This window comes from Apus apus, chromosome 1 (genome assembly GCF_020740795.1).
Source record: "Apus apus isolate bApuApu2 chromosome 1, bApuApu2.pri.cur, whole genome shotgun sequence".
In the NCBI taxonomy this organism is placed as follows: Eukaryota; Metazoa; Chordata; class Aves; order Apodiformes; family Apodidae; genus Apus; species Apus apus.
Window position 1 is genome coordinate 140,386,516 of NC_067282.1, and position 15,056 is coordinate 140,401,571.

The following is a 15,056-nucleotide window of genomic DNA, read 5'->3' on the forward strand; positions in this document are numbered from 1 at the left end:
CCAGCTTTCAAGCACATCTCAACATTCATTTTCACAAAGTTTTTAAGAAGCAAACATCACTGATCCATGTGTCATAAGTGGCCTGATCCTTGTTCCAGCTGTTTCTCAAGAATTTTGGAGTGTCCAGGAGAGCTTGCCAGCATCTAACATGGCACTAAAAGGGCAAAGTCTCAAGCTCTTACAGCCTTCCTGACTAGGTATGGCTGTTACAGCTCTCCAGCCATACCACAAGTCTCCCTGGAACAGCAGGCAGGATTTCAGGCAAAATGCTTCCCCCGTACTGCAACACATGGTATCAGCATTAAAGAAACTGGTAAGTGAGCAGAAAGAAGGACTAATTTTACAATCTTTTAGGGGAAATTAATATCCAGAATCACATAAATACCAAAAATAAATGGAAGAAAAACTTTCTAAGGGAACAGTTCTAAGTTCCCTTCTCTAGCTGAGTCTCTACTTCATTTTTTTTCATAAATAAATGTAAAAGGTAGAAGTTGCTGACTTAGTGCCCAATGTCCTTCTTTGTGGAACATTTGTACACACTGGCACAGAGGTGCTGAACTCCATGGACAATGCATGGCTTCCTCAGTGTCCTGGTTTGAGCCAGGATGAAGCCAAATTTCCTTTTTACTGATTTTTTTTTTTTTCTGTGAGCTTTCTTTTAACTAGCAACATTCTGTTCTAGCTAGGCTGATAAGACATTGGAATGTTTTTCTAACCGCTGGGGCTTCAAGGTCACACCTTCACTCTGCCGGCTCAGACACTACAGGGAGATCTGTGACCCCCCCCGTAGGAGGCTGAGTTAGACAGACAGCAAAACTGGCCAAAGATATTCCATTCCATATATCTACGTAAGCTCAGAGGAAGGTCAGAGATCACAGAGGACAACTTCCTTCCTTTTTTCTTCTTCCCATCTCTTCTGTCCATGGCCGGCATCCAGGGAGGACTCTGTCCATCCATCACCGTTGACCCTTAGGCTCGAGCTCTCCTGACCCTCATAACTCTCTGCTTTCTCCAGCAGCAGCTCCAGCATTTCTCAGGACTGTTTCCAGCTCAGGGGAGTGTGGTGAGAGTTGCTGGGGCTCCGGGGGAGGCAAGAGGCTCTTGCACATACCTGAACATATCTGTATATAATTGTATATATTTTCTTATATCATTAGTGTTTAATTAAAGCTGTGTAGTTCAGTTTTCAATCCAGCCAAGTCTCTCTCTTTTTCTCTCTCTCCTTCCCTACCTGGGTGGGAGGGGGAGGGGATCGAGAGCGTTGTTGTTGGACCTGAGTCAAACGGTGACACTCAGACATTCAGATACTCCTGGATAAGGCTACTCAGGATGTTTTTTCATGTAAATCAAGAGATAGGCTGTTTCTCCCCTGTGGAAGCAAAGAAAAAGCAAAACAAGATGTATGTTTGAAGATCTAGATTACAAGTAACCTCCCAGGTTTGGTCCTGCTCAGATTTTTAATGTTTAATCAAGAGAACTGGTCCTCTCCAGTGTTCCTGAGGCAGCATATAAAGCTGACCCCCTGGCAGCACTCAAGCTTATAGGAGGGCAGTATCTCTCTCCATGGTTCATTTTCTTATAATGCATCAAAACAAAAATCATGGAGGAATCCTGACCGTATCTATCCTGTATCTAACTTCAGACAGGATATAGGTCCAGGGTGCAATCAAAAGTAACAAGACCAATCCTGCAGTCCCATTTGTTTCTCCTCCGTAATCCTTCAGGCTACTGGAATAGACATACACAGTCACATCAGAGTAACTACAATACAGTGATGCCTATTCTACTCCCCTGCATCCCAAATATATCCCAGGCAATACAAATTTCCTCATTCCAAACCCCAGAGCAGCATTTGGTAGAAACAGAGATGTGTTTGGTTACCAGTGGAGGTTGGAATGCCCATAGGTGCTTTTAACATCATCCCACGATACCTAAAGAAAAACACACAAGGGAACCCTGGTGAAGACTCTTAAAGAGATGAACACGTTGTGATACCAGCACAGAAATCCTCATAAGAGTGGTACTTCCAAGAACTAAACACCTTCTAATAAATTGCTTTTTCATCACTTTTATCCTTTGAGGAAAAACATCTCCTTTGTCTCTTCTGAACACATACATTAAACAGTTCTAGAGCACATCAATCAAAGTATACAGCAAATGGCTGCTTCTGCAAATTACAAGTTAGAACCTGAGGCCTTGTTTGGTACAGGAGCTAGAGCCACTTTGCCCTGAACTCAGAGTGTGCTCTAGCAGGGGAATGAGGTGCACAAGGCTCTGCAGCTTGAGTTCTATTTCCTGGTTCTCTTTAATCAGCAGTCAGTCAGACTGTATGAGATCTGGAGGAGTGTCCAGGAAGATAAAAAAAAGATAAAAAAAATGTGGATTTGTCTCCTCACCTGGCAAACGTGAGAATCGTTGAAGCAGTACCATTTAAATTCTGTGAGACTTCGAATATAGGCACAGTAGTGTCCAGAATCAGTTGATCCTGAATGAGCAACAACAGCAAAAAGCTCATACCGCCAGCCAGCCTGTGAAGAGGCACAGAGAGTAACTTTCAGTGTAGCAATTCTCATTTGCCATTAGTTGAAGGGAAGCAGCAACCAGGACAGCAACAATGTGCATTTTGTAAGGAAAAAAGATAAAGATCAGATTTGCCTTGAGGATCCTACCTTTTTTGTTCCTATTCTCAGTGTTTTGCCTGCCAGCTATGGGCTGGAAGACTCCCTGAAGATAAGAGGGATGTGAAAAAGGAGCTAGGACAGGAAAAGGGGCAGTAAGGGGATTACACTGCAGGCAACACTTCAACAGCCAGGTTTTGCTGTTTCCACACTTTCCCTTGTTATTTCTCAGATCAACTGTGTGGAAGATTACTCCTACCTGCCTAGCAAAGCTGTCATCTCCCTGCTGACCTCAACTCTGTGGTGAACAACACTGCGTGGAAAACTGCCCGGAATGGAGTTCCACTGTCTTGGACTAGTGACCTCTGCAAAGCAGTAGGTCTGCTGCTGACTGAGGCTGTCTAGCCTTAGAGGCTGAACCACAGGACAGAGGTTGCCTCTAAGACACTGTGAAAATCTGCCCTTTTTAAACAGGGAATTAGGAGTATCTTACCTTTTCATTGTCATCCGCTTCACACTGATTTTCTGTCAAGACTGCATTGAAATCAAGGTCTTGTGGGAATGGCACTCGGTGGCTAAGCTTGTGAACCTTAGCTGATGATCCAAAGCAGAAGCGCTTCAGGTGTATGGTCAGAGTCTGTGGCAGATGGACTAGCTTCATGCTCTGTAAAGCAATAGATAATGCAATTGAAAACTAAGGAACTGACCCTGTGGAGGAGGTGGGAACAGCCATTGCCACCCAGTGATCGTAGGATGGAGAGAGGTCAGTGCTACAGTGAGTAACTGCCAATCCCACTGGACACCAGATGCCAAACCTTTATAGCTCATCTGCACACGAGACACAAACATGTAGTAGAGCTGTGATAACTATGTTTCTCAATTTCAGCATGATCAGCACCCAGCCTTGGGTGTGTCACATGGACTGCTTTGTTTCTCATCTGCTTTCTTAAACCTAATTTGGTAGCACTAGGCGGGGGAGGAGAGGTAAGCCAACTCCCTGTGACATGTGGCCACTAGAGCTCTGTGGAAAACACCAAGCTGACAGCTCATTCCTTCCAGAACTGCCTTTGCTGATATTACTACTGCTGCCATGGCTACTACCAAGACATTTGGGTGCACTGTGGTCTTGGAGGCTGCCCACTGGTGAAAAAGATGTAAAACATCCCCTCCAAGCCTTGAGCTGAGGCAGTCTCCCTCAAATACCTCTTTTCAATACATTTGCAGCTAATTCATTGACTGGCAAAACCAATACCATAAAAAATGGGGAGCAAAGTGGAAAGCAAGGAAGAAACGAAATCACTCTACAGTAGCCTACTTTTAGGTGTATGCACAGCTCCAGGAACATACTCTTGTCTATCCCTGGAGTTATGCGGCAATGTAAAGCCCCACAAAGGAAACACAACATAAACCAACAGAAGCTTTTCTACCAGTACAGAAATGTTACATCCCTTGGTGACTTACTTTAAAACCCCTGACAGCATTATTTTGTTGTTAAAGCTACACCTACAGTGGGGAACCTTCTAATAGGAAAGATGCATGTGGTTTATACCTAGCTGACATTGCTGTGCTGATAAGTCTTTGAGTTGATCTCATCTTAAACTGGTATGGTTGAGTTCTTTCCCCATCCTTCCCAGTCCCAAAGGGAGTTCTGGGTATAAGAGACATAACATAGAATGGTTTGGGTTGGAAAGGACCGTAAAGATACCCAGATCCAACCCCTCTGCATTGGCAGGGACACTTCCCACTAGATGAGGTTGCTCAGAGGCCTCATCCAGCCTGGCCTCGAACACTTTCAGGGAGGGAAATAATTCTGATTACCTGCAAAAAAGGTGTTTTCCTTCCACACTGTTCACAGAAACACATGTTGCGATCAGTCAGCTCTTCTGGATGAAAAAAGTATTCCAAGCAGTCCTCCTAAGAAGACAAGAGATTTCTTTCAACTGAATTCCTTCAACCTGCATTTCTTCTTTCTTTTACAGGGTACATGCAAACAGCAAAGCTAAAGGTATGTTTATTCAAAGCATGAAAAATTGCCCAGCAATTTAAAGAAGGGTATCCCCTTTTATCTAACTGCTGGCATGATTAGATCAGTAGAAAAAACATCGAATACCGCATTTTCCACAAAAAAAGATGTTGATGCCTAAGTGTCTTTTATACCTACTTCAAAGTCCTACACATTTTGAGAGAGGTTCCTATATGATGAAACAGTATAAGGTGGTCAGAGAATAAATAATGTCCAATGGTCCACGTGTCACCTGAAAAATCCAGTTTCTATTTGTGGCAGCACCTACGTAGCCACCATCACTCCTGTTACCTGGATATCAACAGCTGACTTAGCAGTAAAAGAACAGTGCACAGCACAGATGCAGTGAGTCTGGATAGGCATTACATGTTATCTGGGGCACCTCACTTCAGTATCTAAGTTCTCACAGGTACACATCACTGTGTAGTACAAGTCTTTGAGTCTTACAAAGTATTTAGTCAATACCCTTTTTAGAAAGGCAATTCAAGGACTTTATTTCCCAGCCCTCAAATCAAACACAATTTCTGAGAAATTTAGAACCCCTCAAAACAAAGAAATGTAATTGAGAAAGGAGCTCCTCAAAGCCCCAGACACCCTGCAGATATTCTTGCAGAGATTCTAGATGAGTCCCAGGAGACACCAGTGCTGCAAGGAAAAGGCTCCCACAATGAACAGAGCAGAATCTTCTTCCTGAGGGAACAATGCTGCCACTGAACTTACCAGAGTTCTCAGCATCTGAGAATTGGAATCCAGCACTGGGACAGGAAGGGTTAACATGGTGCTATTCCTCTTTGTTTCAAGAGAGCATTTCTGACAGGCTAAATGCTCCTGTACACAGATAATGTACAAATTGCTCAGCTCTTCAACCTGAAGGGGTATAAAAAATGGCCAAAACAAGGTTTATGAAGGACACAGCTGGAGACAGTTCCCTCCGTGGGTGGGAAAGCCCATACGGACACGTTACTTCATGCAATGTTACTTCATGCAATGTTACTGATTTAAGGCTTGAACCTAGGTCTGACATTTATTTATCTGGACAGAGTACTTCTCACCATTGTTGTGGTTTTGGGCCCAACACAACAACAAAAGGAACAGCCCCATGGCTGCTCACTCAACTCCCCCATCACACACACACTCTGGGATGAGGAGAACAAAGCTCATGGGTTGAGACAAAGGACAAGGAGGGTTCTTCACCAATTAAGGTCCTGGGCAAAACAGACTGAACTTGGGGAAGAAATAATAATTTAATTTCACACTAATCAAACCCACACAGGACACATAAAGAGCAGGGTTTACGTAGGTTAACCCCACCCCTCCCTTCTTCCCAGGCCCAAATCACTTTGTTCCTGGTTTCTCTCCCTCCTTCCCCCAGCAGCACAGGGGGACAGGGGATAGGGTTTAGAGTCAGTTCATGGGCTGGTGGTTCTTGCCGCGCCATCCTCCTCAGGAAGAAGGATTCCTTACAATCCTTCCCTGCTTTCCCATGGGAGAGAGTCCTCCACAAACCTCTCCTTCATGAACCCTTCCCATGAGGTCTGGAGAAAGTTGCTCCAGCCTGGGCTTCCCAGCGTCACAGGGTCCTTCAGGAACAGCCAAGTCCCCTGGCACTGGGGTCTTCCAAAGCTGCATAATCACAGTCCACAGGCAGCAAATCCACTGGCCACAAAATCCAAGTCCAGTGGCCAAGTTCACCCCTCCTGGCACCTTCAGGGAATGTTCCACCACGTTCCTTCATGAGTGCAGGGGAACAGCTGCCATCTCGCCATGGGTTGAAGGGCAACTTCTAGGGCACCTTCTTCCCCTCCTTCCTCACCAACCACCAGCACTGCTCTCTGCTCTCATCCTCCTGCACCAGCTCTTCTCCCTGCAGCACAGCTCTTCTCCCTCAAGGGCCCCTCTGCTCAGGTGTTATAGCTGTTCTTTCGTATGTTAATCGCTGAGGAGCATCTATTGTCCGTCTAATGGCTCCTTGGCTGGCTTTGAGCAGGGGGAGCTTCTCAGCTTCTTACCAGAGCCACTCCTGGGGCCCTTCCTCCCTACCAAAAAACCCACCAAACCAAAGCAGAACAACCATTTAAAGGAGAACAACTCCTTCCCCTCATCCCCCAACAGAGGGGAAAGACACAGTCTGTGACAAGATCAGACAGTTAAATGTCTGTTTTGATGCCAAATGTTATTGTTTTGTTCGGAACTGCAACAGGAGCCTGTCTTCTGTATGACTATGACACTGGGTGAGGAAGAGTCACTTTTCTCTTACCTTCCTCCCCACAAGGAACTGTCATACACACAATATACTAACAGTGACTAGTTACAATGAAATGCATACATCTGACTTCAAAGAATGGAAGAACTGTCAAGACATGTAATTAAATGCTTAAGGAAATTTGTGGAAAAAAGAAATGCAAAGTAGCTAAATTCAGTGTTGGAAGAAAACCAATTGTTATTGATGAACTCTTGAACTCTCCCATTAGAAAAGAGACCCTGGCATGCCCTAAAAGTAGGAGGAACAAAAATGAACTGTGTTTCAAAATGCTGACACCTAAGAAATCAAGATTTCCTCTTTGATTCAAAAGATGAGAGGAAAAATTCAAATAGGGGATAGTTTTAAGAATTTAATTTAGGAAATTTGTCAGTGAATGGGATTATTCAAGAAGCAGCAGAAACCACACACGGGACAAGGGCCTGGTGTTAATTTCAGTTGACTATCCTTACCAGCTCTGGCTCTTCCATCTGCCTCTTCAGCAAGTTCCAGAGAGTCAGAAAGAGATGGGCAGCATCATGCTGCACAAACACTGGACAAACAGAAATCACAGCCTCAATCAGTATAATGAACAGCACCAAGCACTGATTTCCCACAGATGGCAAAGGGAGATTTATTGTCCCCCATTAGATCCAGTCTCTTACTCCCTTGCCACTCCCTGCCAGGACAGAGCTCAGACTGGAGATGAGCTGCATGTCTCTGTGTGACCTGAGCAAGCAGTGGGAAAAGACTGGAGGGCCTGCGTGCCCCATTGTACAACCCAGTGCAGAAGTCATGGCCTTGTCACCAGAGCAGGGCCAAGAGTACACCCAATACCTACTGGAGAACAGGGCTCAGATACCATATTGACTTAAGGGTTGCATTTATTTAAGGACTTTCTAGAAACAATAGAGTACTCATTTTCACCTTCACTGCTCCACAGACTTGTCTCCCCCATCCCCTCCCCAAGGCTGTAACACTCCTGAGTGCTGAGAGAAAAATGATAGGGAGGCCTATCCATATGTCTTATCCACAGAATGGTATAAACCTTGATCCCCACCCAAGGAACAAGCACACAGTTTCAGCACAGGAAGCCAAGGATGATGTAGTAACATTATGCTTTGGCTTTCCACTCTGGCTAAACTGGTATATTAAGAAACTTGAGATGGTGGGATACAGCTCTATGCACAGCTTGTTATAATGGCTCAGCAGAGAATTGCTTCAAGATTGAACTGGGGGGGTGGGGAGGAGGTGTTGGAAATCCATGTTGTCGAATGTGAAGAACTGATGTTCTCAACCCACAATGAACTCAAGATTTAGGAACTGGGCAAAAACTACACATAGTTTAGCAAAATCCTGCCATTTCAGGTTATCTTGCATTCCTCCTTAACATATGTCTAGGCTGGCTACCATCTATGCCTTTCAGTGCTGTCCTATTTTGGCTTTTATAGCATAAAGATCAGGACGTTTGGATATACTGTCTTTATTTGTGTACATGAACAGAACCTCAGCATCCTCTCCTCTCTCTGGCCAGTAGCAGAAGCTGAGTCCTCCAGCAGCCTGACAGTCTTCCCACCATTTGGACATCAGAAAGGATATCCAGCAGGGGCTTTTTTTCCCTTCTTAACAAGTAAGACAGCATCTCACTCACAACTGGGAGGCAGCTATTAAGAGCACTGCCTCATCCTGTACATAATTCCCCACAGTTCTGAATCTCTGAATGAGATGTCAGAGTCTGCATTGCTTATTAGTGCTTGATAATTTACATCCCTGGCCTGCAGACACAGGTGAGCATGAGGTGGCCACGCTTACATTTTACTTTGTATGCTGAAAGACAGTGAACAATGTCTATGGGAGAAACAGCTTTCTGCTTTCCACACTGCATCTTCTCCAACAGCAGGAGCATTTGGTATGGGACATTCCTCTTCTGCGCAGCACATAGTGGCACTGTGATCCTATGAAGAGGAGAAGCAACATGAATTGTAATCAAGAGTAATAAGACATGACACCTGAAGGAATAGGGGTGGAGAGCACAGATAGCAACTTAAGAGGAACCAGAACAGGCATGTTTTTAGCAAAAGAACGAAAAAGGGGAAGCAGACACCTGCGCTAGCTCATCCCACAATGTAGGCTGACAGTTTAAAGTAAAAAGCCACAATTTTTAAGTTGGCCTGTTCCTGAATAAGGGGCAAGCTGAGCAGATCCTGAAGTGCTTGTTGAAAGTGCTCTAGAAAGAGCACTAGTTACAGCAAGTTTCAGACCTGTTCTTGCCGTCTACCTTCTCACGTCTTCATTCTCAACAAACCCGCAAAATTCCATGGGCATGAATATCATAATGCTTGTATTTCAGCTATATGCCAACTGAAAAGCTCCCTAAGTTCATTGCAGTTGACAGGTTTTTCAAGTCTTTCTTCAAATAACAATGGTAACATACTGTCTACATTATTTAGCTTTGCCCATTTATGACACTTCTCATCTCTGCATGCCAGTAACTTGCCTTCTTCCCTCTCTGCGCAATGATGACTGTATAAGGAATTTGGAGAAAGGAGGTTTTTAAGGCCAGGTTGGATGAGGTTTTGTGCAACCTGTTCTAGTGGTAGGGTTCCCTGCTCATGGCAGGAGGGTTGGAACTAGATGATCTTTAAGGTCCCAACCTTAATGATTCTATGATTCTAGGACAGAATAGGAATTATGCACTTAGATGATTAAAGCTGCAGTGAACTGAGCAAACTGAAAACAAATTAAACCAGTTATTACTGTGGTTGGTAGAGAGGCAGAAGCCCAAAGCCTGCTCACAAAGAAGGAGACAGCACAGTCATACAAAACAAAATAACACATATTTGCTATCTGCAACAACATATACTCTTCTCTATCAGGTGTTAGCCAGGATCACAGCAGGCCAGAGGCTATGGATCACCAGGATGTTTACGAGCACATGCTTAAAGTTACAAAATTAATAGTGACTATGGTTACACACAACACATCCTTTAGTTGTAACGGGCTAGAAACATACCATAAACTAAATCATATCCTGTTATGGAAAAGACAGATGCCCATCATAAAGACTCAGTATTCAGGGCTGCAACCAGAACATGAATCAGAGGTGACTAACAAGTCAGAAAACTACAACTTCTACTTTTGCAAGCCCCAGTCTGTATGTGAAAGGCACAAGGCAGAGAGAGCTTGCTGAGTGAACTGAAGGCACATTGCTAGCACTTTGATGACCCAAGCCTTCAAACGTATATCCCATTAATAAAAAAATTAAGACAACAGAGCAACAATAGAAGCATCTCAGGTGGTACCTTCGAAGTATTCTCGTGAAGTGTATATTCATGAGGAACACTTGAAGCACAGAGTTCAGACAGCAGCTCTGTGCAATGTTGTACAGTCCAATAGCTCCTGTAGGCCCAGAAAAAGAGGAATTAACACCTGGAGATAGTATAAGAAAAGTAAAAGTTATATAAAAGTATATAAGAAAAGTAAAAATTATTTGGAAGTGGGAAACTCCTCTTGCATATATTCAGTCATTCTGTGCATAGATGTGGCACCTTGGCCAGATATGAGAAAGTGCTCAATCTATTCTTATGTTCCTCAAGCCAAGAATTTATTTTATCTTTTTTTGCAACTGACGGGAAAAATCCAAGTAAGTCTGGATTATGATATTCAGATGTCTCCCAGTTCTTCTATTTCCATTCCTCTCATAACACATCTAAACATTAAATAATTTTTTAAAAAAACAGGAGTCAAAGGCTTCCTGTATGAGGATTTTTATTCTGCCTTTTCCAGGCCTAATAACAAAATGAAAAGCTACACATGGGACCACATGTTAGCTGCCTACCACACAGGCTTTAAGTTTCCCCTTCAGCCTACCTTTAGTGTTCTTTGACTCAGTTTCAAAGAAAGGAACTAGCCTGAAAAGTGGAAAAGGCAAATTACAGCTGTTCACGCTGCATTTGCATATTCTGTAGCGCAAAGGGCTATAAGTAATTGTGGTCACAAATTAGAAGTTTTTCTTCTGAAGACATCACCAAAGAGAGATAGGAAATGGAACGGAAACTGAGAACAAATGAAATGCATACAACCATTCGTAAAGGTGGGAAACAGCTGGGATGGAGCAATAAGTACACCTGAAATACTGATGACACCTTTACAGAGGCCAATCTAGTGATGAAGGACTAAAACCAGGGCCTGGCCCATGGTTTAGCAAATCCAGAAGCATTGCTGGCTGTGTTTGGAAAGAGACAGGGCTGGCATCTAGACCTTTTTGGCTGCAATGGCCACTTTGAGGACTTAAAAGGGGGAAAAAGCTCTGAGATCCTCACGTAATCTGTTCCCAGAAAGCAAAAGGTTTACTTGGCAGGACAAAATGAGAATTGTCTGTATATCCCTCAGCAAAGATATAAAGGAGATAATGAAGCCTAAGGACAGAGAATGGAACAGTAGGCATTAGAAACAAAATGTGAGAGTTTACCATTTTTTAAGTCTGCCACACCAAGGATTGATTTTAGCCTCTGATTTTTGGCCTTCTGCTCTTCGGCTTCCTCTTTGTTATCTTGTACATCCATTTTTGCCTTCACGGCCTCACTTTCTGCCAGCTCTAGTTTCTTGCTTCTTTCTTCACATCCATTTCTTTGTCCCATCAGCAATATTGTACAAAGGCAGCAGGTCTGCAGAAAACACAGAAAGACCAGAAAGAGGATGAGCACCCAGAAACACGGGATTTGTCTTTGTATTTGATATTTTCACTATGAAAAAGCTGGAATGGCAATAAAATTAGTAAGACTACTTCAACGACATTTGGGATGTTTAAATTAACTTGGGTACTGTGGGTGTGCAGGCCTTTGAGGTGGAGCTTGACAACTGCACATTCTGCCTTCCTTTTCTGGCTAAATATGTAAACAAATCTTTGGTTCCACAAAACCAGCTCCACCCAGGCAGCGAACTCCAGATATCCCCATTTAAGATGTAGTAAACAATACAATCAAAATTGTCCAAATGGCAGATGTTGCAAAACTCCTCCGTGTAGCAGAAGTAACGCTTTATCATCCTAAGTATCCCGGATATTTAAAAGGACAAATTTCACCTTCTCTAGACTTTTGAGCTGATAGCCATTTTGTTTTCTCTACCAGGCTTTCTGCGTTGTTTTTATGTGCCTTAGTCACAGCTCTGCTGTGGCACTTTGGACTGTAATTTTTAAAGGCATTTACACACCGAGATATGCGTTTGGTTTTATGCTCCTTGAAGTGCTCACAGGTAAAGCAACAGAACCCCTATAATGCCTTGATTTTCAAGAGTACTGAACAGACCATTAATCTTATGACTCAGCTACCGCCTCTTTAAAAAAAAAGAAAAAAAAAAGGAAAAAAAAGTCCAAATTAAAGCAAAGAAAAATGCACAAGTAAAATAAGGTGACAAGTGTTTGAATTCAATTACACAAAAATGAAACTTTTTAAAAGCCCACCACCAACAGGGAGGCAGAATCAGAAAAAAAAAAAAAAAAGAATTATTTGCTTAGGGAAGAATTCACAGGGGAAAAAACCAAATTATTATTCTACAAATATTAAACAGCACATAAAATGAACCTGAGACCAGGTGCGGAAAGAATCAAGAAAAGCTACGAAGAAAGGGAAATAAGCAAAACATCCTGGTTCTGCCTTTCACAAAATCTTTGCTTTAAAAACTTGTTGTTTTTCAGGTTAACTGTGCCTAATAATGATAAACATAGACGTTTCTGAAGAATTTATCAGACAGGGAAACTATAAATGGATTTCTTTTATTCCCAGTTATTACCATTAAACTTAAGTATACTTTTCCCCAACTGTACTTTTGATTCTTTACTTTTGAAGATCGCTTTTGAACTCAAAGTGTCATACACTGAGATTCACTAAATATTGTTGAATTTGGTGAGTTTTATTTTGGAAAAAATAAACCCAGACATTCAAAGACAAATTTGAGAACACTTCTTTTTATATCCAAACCCAGTTTAGAACAGCTACGTAGGAAAAGAGAAACTGGATTCGGTTTCTTCCTAGGCAAACCAGAGTCTCAACTCACACTGCCTCTTCCCCTGAAAACTATTTCATGATGCATTCTGGTTTCAGAAAGCCCAGATGGAACAGGAGCCCGTTTTTGCCACTGCAGCCAGAGTCAGTGGGTGTAGCTGGTGTAGTATCAATCAAAAGGTAAGTAATGCTCACAGCCAGTGGGAATGCTGAAGCAGACAGAAAGGAGAGAGCAGGGCAGAGGTAGCTAAACAACCACCAGGCCTGGAATGAGGTGAAGTTGCAAGGCAGTTCTCCTGCCTTGCAGAAGAGGGAGGAATAAAGGTAGGATGAAACAGCAAGGTCAGAGCTAAAAGGCTTTAGGTGACTTGAGAAACAGGTAGAAAGGTATTAGGGCAGGAAGGTGCAGCAGGATACAGAGATGGAAGGATTTGGGTTTCTGGTTCAATGAAACCCTTCCCCAGGCACTACCAGCAGCAATACTGCTGTGGGAGCAGGGACTCCCAACTCCTGCATGGAATTGCCTCATTTTGGCTATCAGAAATACACCATTCCAATCTGCACTTAACCCTCCTTTCCTTGCAGAAATGTATTTTAAAAAATAGCGAGGGAGCACAGGAATTGCAGAGCAGGTTCCTTTCTTGCCCCCAATTTTTCCTCTCAGTGGAGAAGCAGGGTCGCTTCTGGGTTTCCTTCACAGGCCAGGGGTAGGACTCAGTACTGCTCCCTCCACACTAGCACTAGGCAGAGAAAAGGCAGCAGCAGCACGCTCCTTGTACCCTCCACCTGGTCATCAGCTAGCCCTCTCGCTCGCCCTCCCTCAGATAGCCCTGCATCCTCCCTTCCACCCAGACCTGCCCCACAGCCTACCTGCCCCACAGCCTACCTGCCCTCCCAAGACACCACCTTCGGTCCCTTCACACCCCCCTGCAACAGCCTCCAAAGCACCTGAGGAGGTCCACCTCGGGAAGACAACAACCTCTGTCCCTTGTCCCCACTTCCCCGCCATCATCCCCCCTTTCCCCTCACCTCAGGGAGCAGGAGGATGAGGTGCTGGTGCCGGGGCTGGAGATGGGCTGTGAGACAGCGGCCCTGGGGAGCAGATGGCAGCCCTGGGGTGCTCCCCGAAAGGGCTGACACAGGGGCACAAGCCCTTCACTTCCCACCTTGCGGTCAAACTACACATTTGATCCGCTCCCATTTTTCCTCTCCTCTCCTCTCTCTCTCTCTATTTCTTTATATAAAACATATATTATACACATGCATATGTGTATATACGTATCTATATTTTTACCTCCTGGCGCACCGCGGCTAGGGCTCGTCCTATCCGACGAACAGGCAAAACCAAGGCTTCTTCCCGATTCCCGCAGCACCAGGAGCGCTCCGAGCCTCGGCCGGTGCTCAGGGCGGCAGCCGCAGCGGCCGGCGCTCCCCCGGGGGCCGGGACCCCCCGCCTCCCGGCAGCACAGCGCTCACCTCTGTCCTGCCGACCGCCCCCGGTAGCCCCGCCCCGCCCCCGGGAGCCCCGCGCTGCCGCCGCGGGCCGGGCCGGGCCGGCGGGCGGAGGGAGGGAGGGAGGGAGGGCTGTCACGCTGCTGTTCTCGCCGGCTGCCTGAGCAGGCAGCAGCGCCCACACCGCCGCGTAGTTTTCATTTCCCGCTCGGCGGAGCGTCAGGGACAGAAAGTGAAACTCCGCCGGGCCGCGGCTCAGCGCCAGGCGCGGCCGGTCCCGCCTCCCGCCGCCCCCACGACGTGGGGGGGTTGCTGGGGGGGGGATCCCTGGGCTCAGGGGGAGCCCAGCGCGGGGCTGGCAGGGTCCCGGGGAGCTGCGCGGGCAGCCGGCAGGGGTAGCCGCCCGCTGGGTGAGGGCAGTAGCCTCCCTCTGCCGCCTCCCTGCCCCGCTCCCACATCTCAGCATGGTTCAGCCTGGCTTCTTCTGAGCAGGGGCAAGAGTGCAAAAGGAAGGGTGAGAGATGGGACTCGGCAGAAAGAAATCCTCTTCTTGGGCAGAGGCAGCACCTCAGGGGGCTTGTTTTGCCTGGACTTTGCCTGGTTGCGCGTTATCTCTCAAAAGCAGGCATGTCTTCAGCTTGGCGTTTGTTTGGTTTATCTACAAAAGCAACAGAGAAGCTGAACTTCTCTCAAGGCCTACACCTATCTAGAAGTGAGAATTA

General features: G+C 45.2%; 1 protein-coding gene across 1 annotated transcript; it reads right to left on the bottom strand.

The window, feature by feature from the left end:
• Positions 1–335: 335 nt before the first annotated feature.
• Positions 336–14,364, bottom strand: USP18 (ubiquitin specific peptidase 18). Its single transcript, XM_051608427.1, has 11 exons — positions 14,177–14,364; positions 11,352–11,547; positions 10,183–10,279; positions 8,693–8,835; positions 7,354–7,433; positions 5,362–5,508; positions 4,437–4,532; positions 3,112–3,282; positions 2,397–2,528; positions 1,882–1,931; positions 336–1,369 (listed from the first exon to the last, which is right to left on the bottom strand). Exons 2-11 carry the CDS (start codon positions 11,518–11,520, stop codon positions 1,321–1,323), a joined length of 1,134 nt encoding a protein of 377 aa, XP_051464387.1. The 5' UTR covers positions 11,521–11,547; positions 14,177–14,364; the 3' UTR covers positions 336–1,320.
• Positions 14,365–15,056: the final 692 nt, after the last annotated feature.

What these genes read in the sequence shown, in the direction of transcription:
- USP18 (XM_051608427.1), bottom strand. Translation starts at nt 11,520, where the DNA reads ATGGGACAAAGAAATGGATGTGAAGAAAGAAGCAAGAAACTAGAGCTG. An exon ending in GGAAAACACCTTTTTTGCAG is followed by an intron (nt 3,283 to 4,436) that starts GTAATCAGAATT and finishes ATTGCTTTACAG; the next exon opens with AGCATGAAGCTAGTCCATCT. An exon ending in ACGATTCTCACGTTTGCCAG is followed by an intron (nt 1,932 to 2,396) that starts GTGAGGAGACAA and finishes GTTTTTCTTTAG; the next exon opens with GTATCGTGGGATGATGTTAA.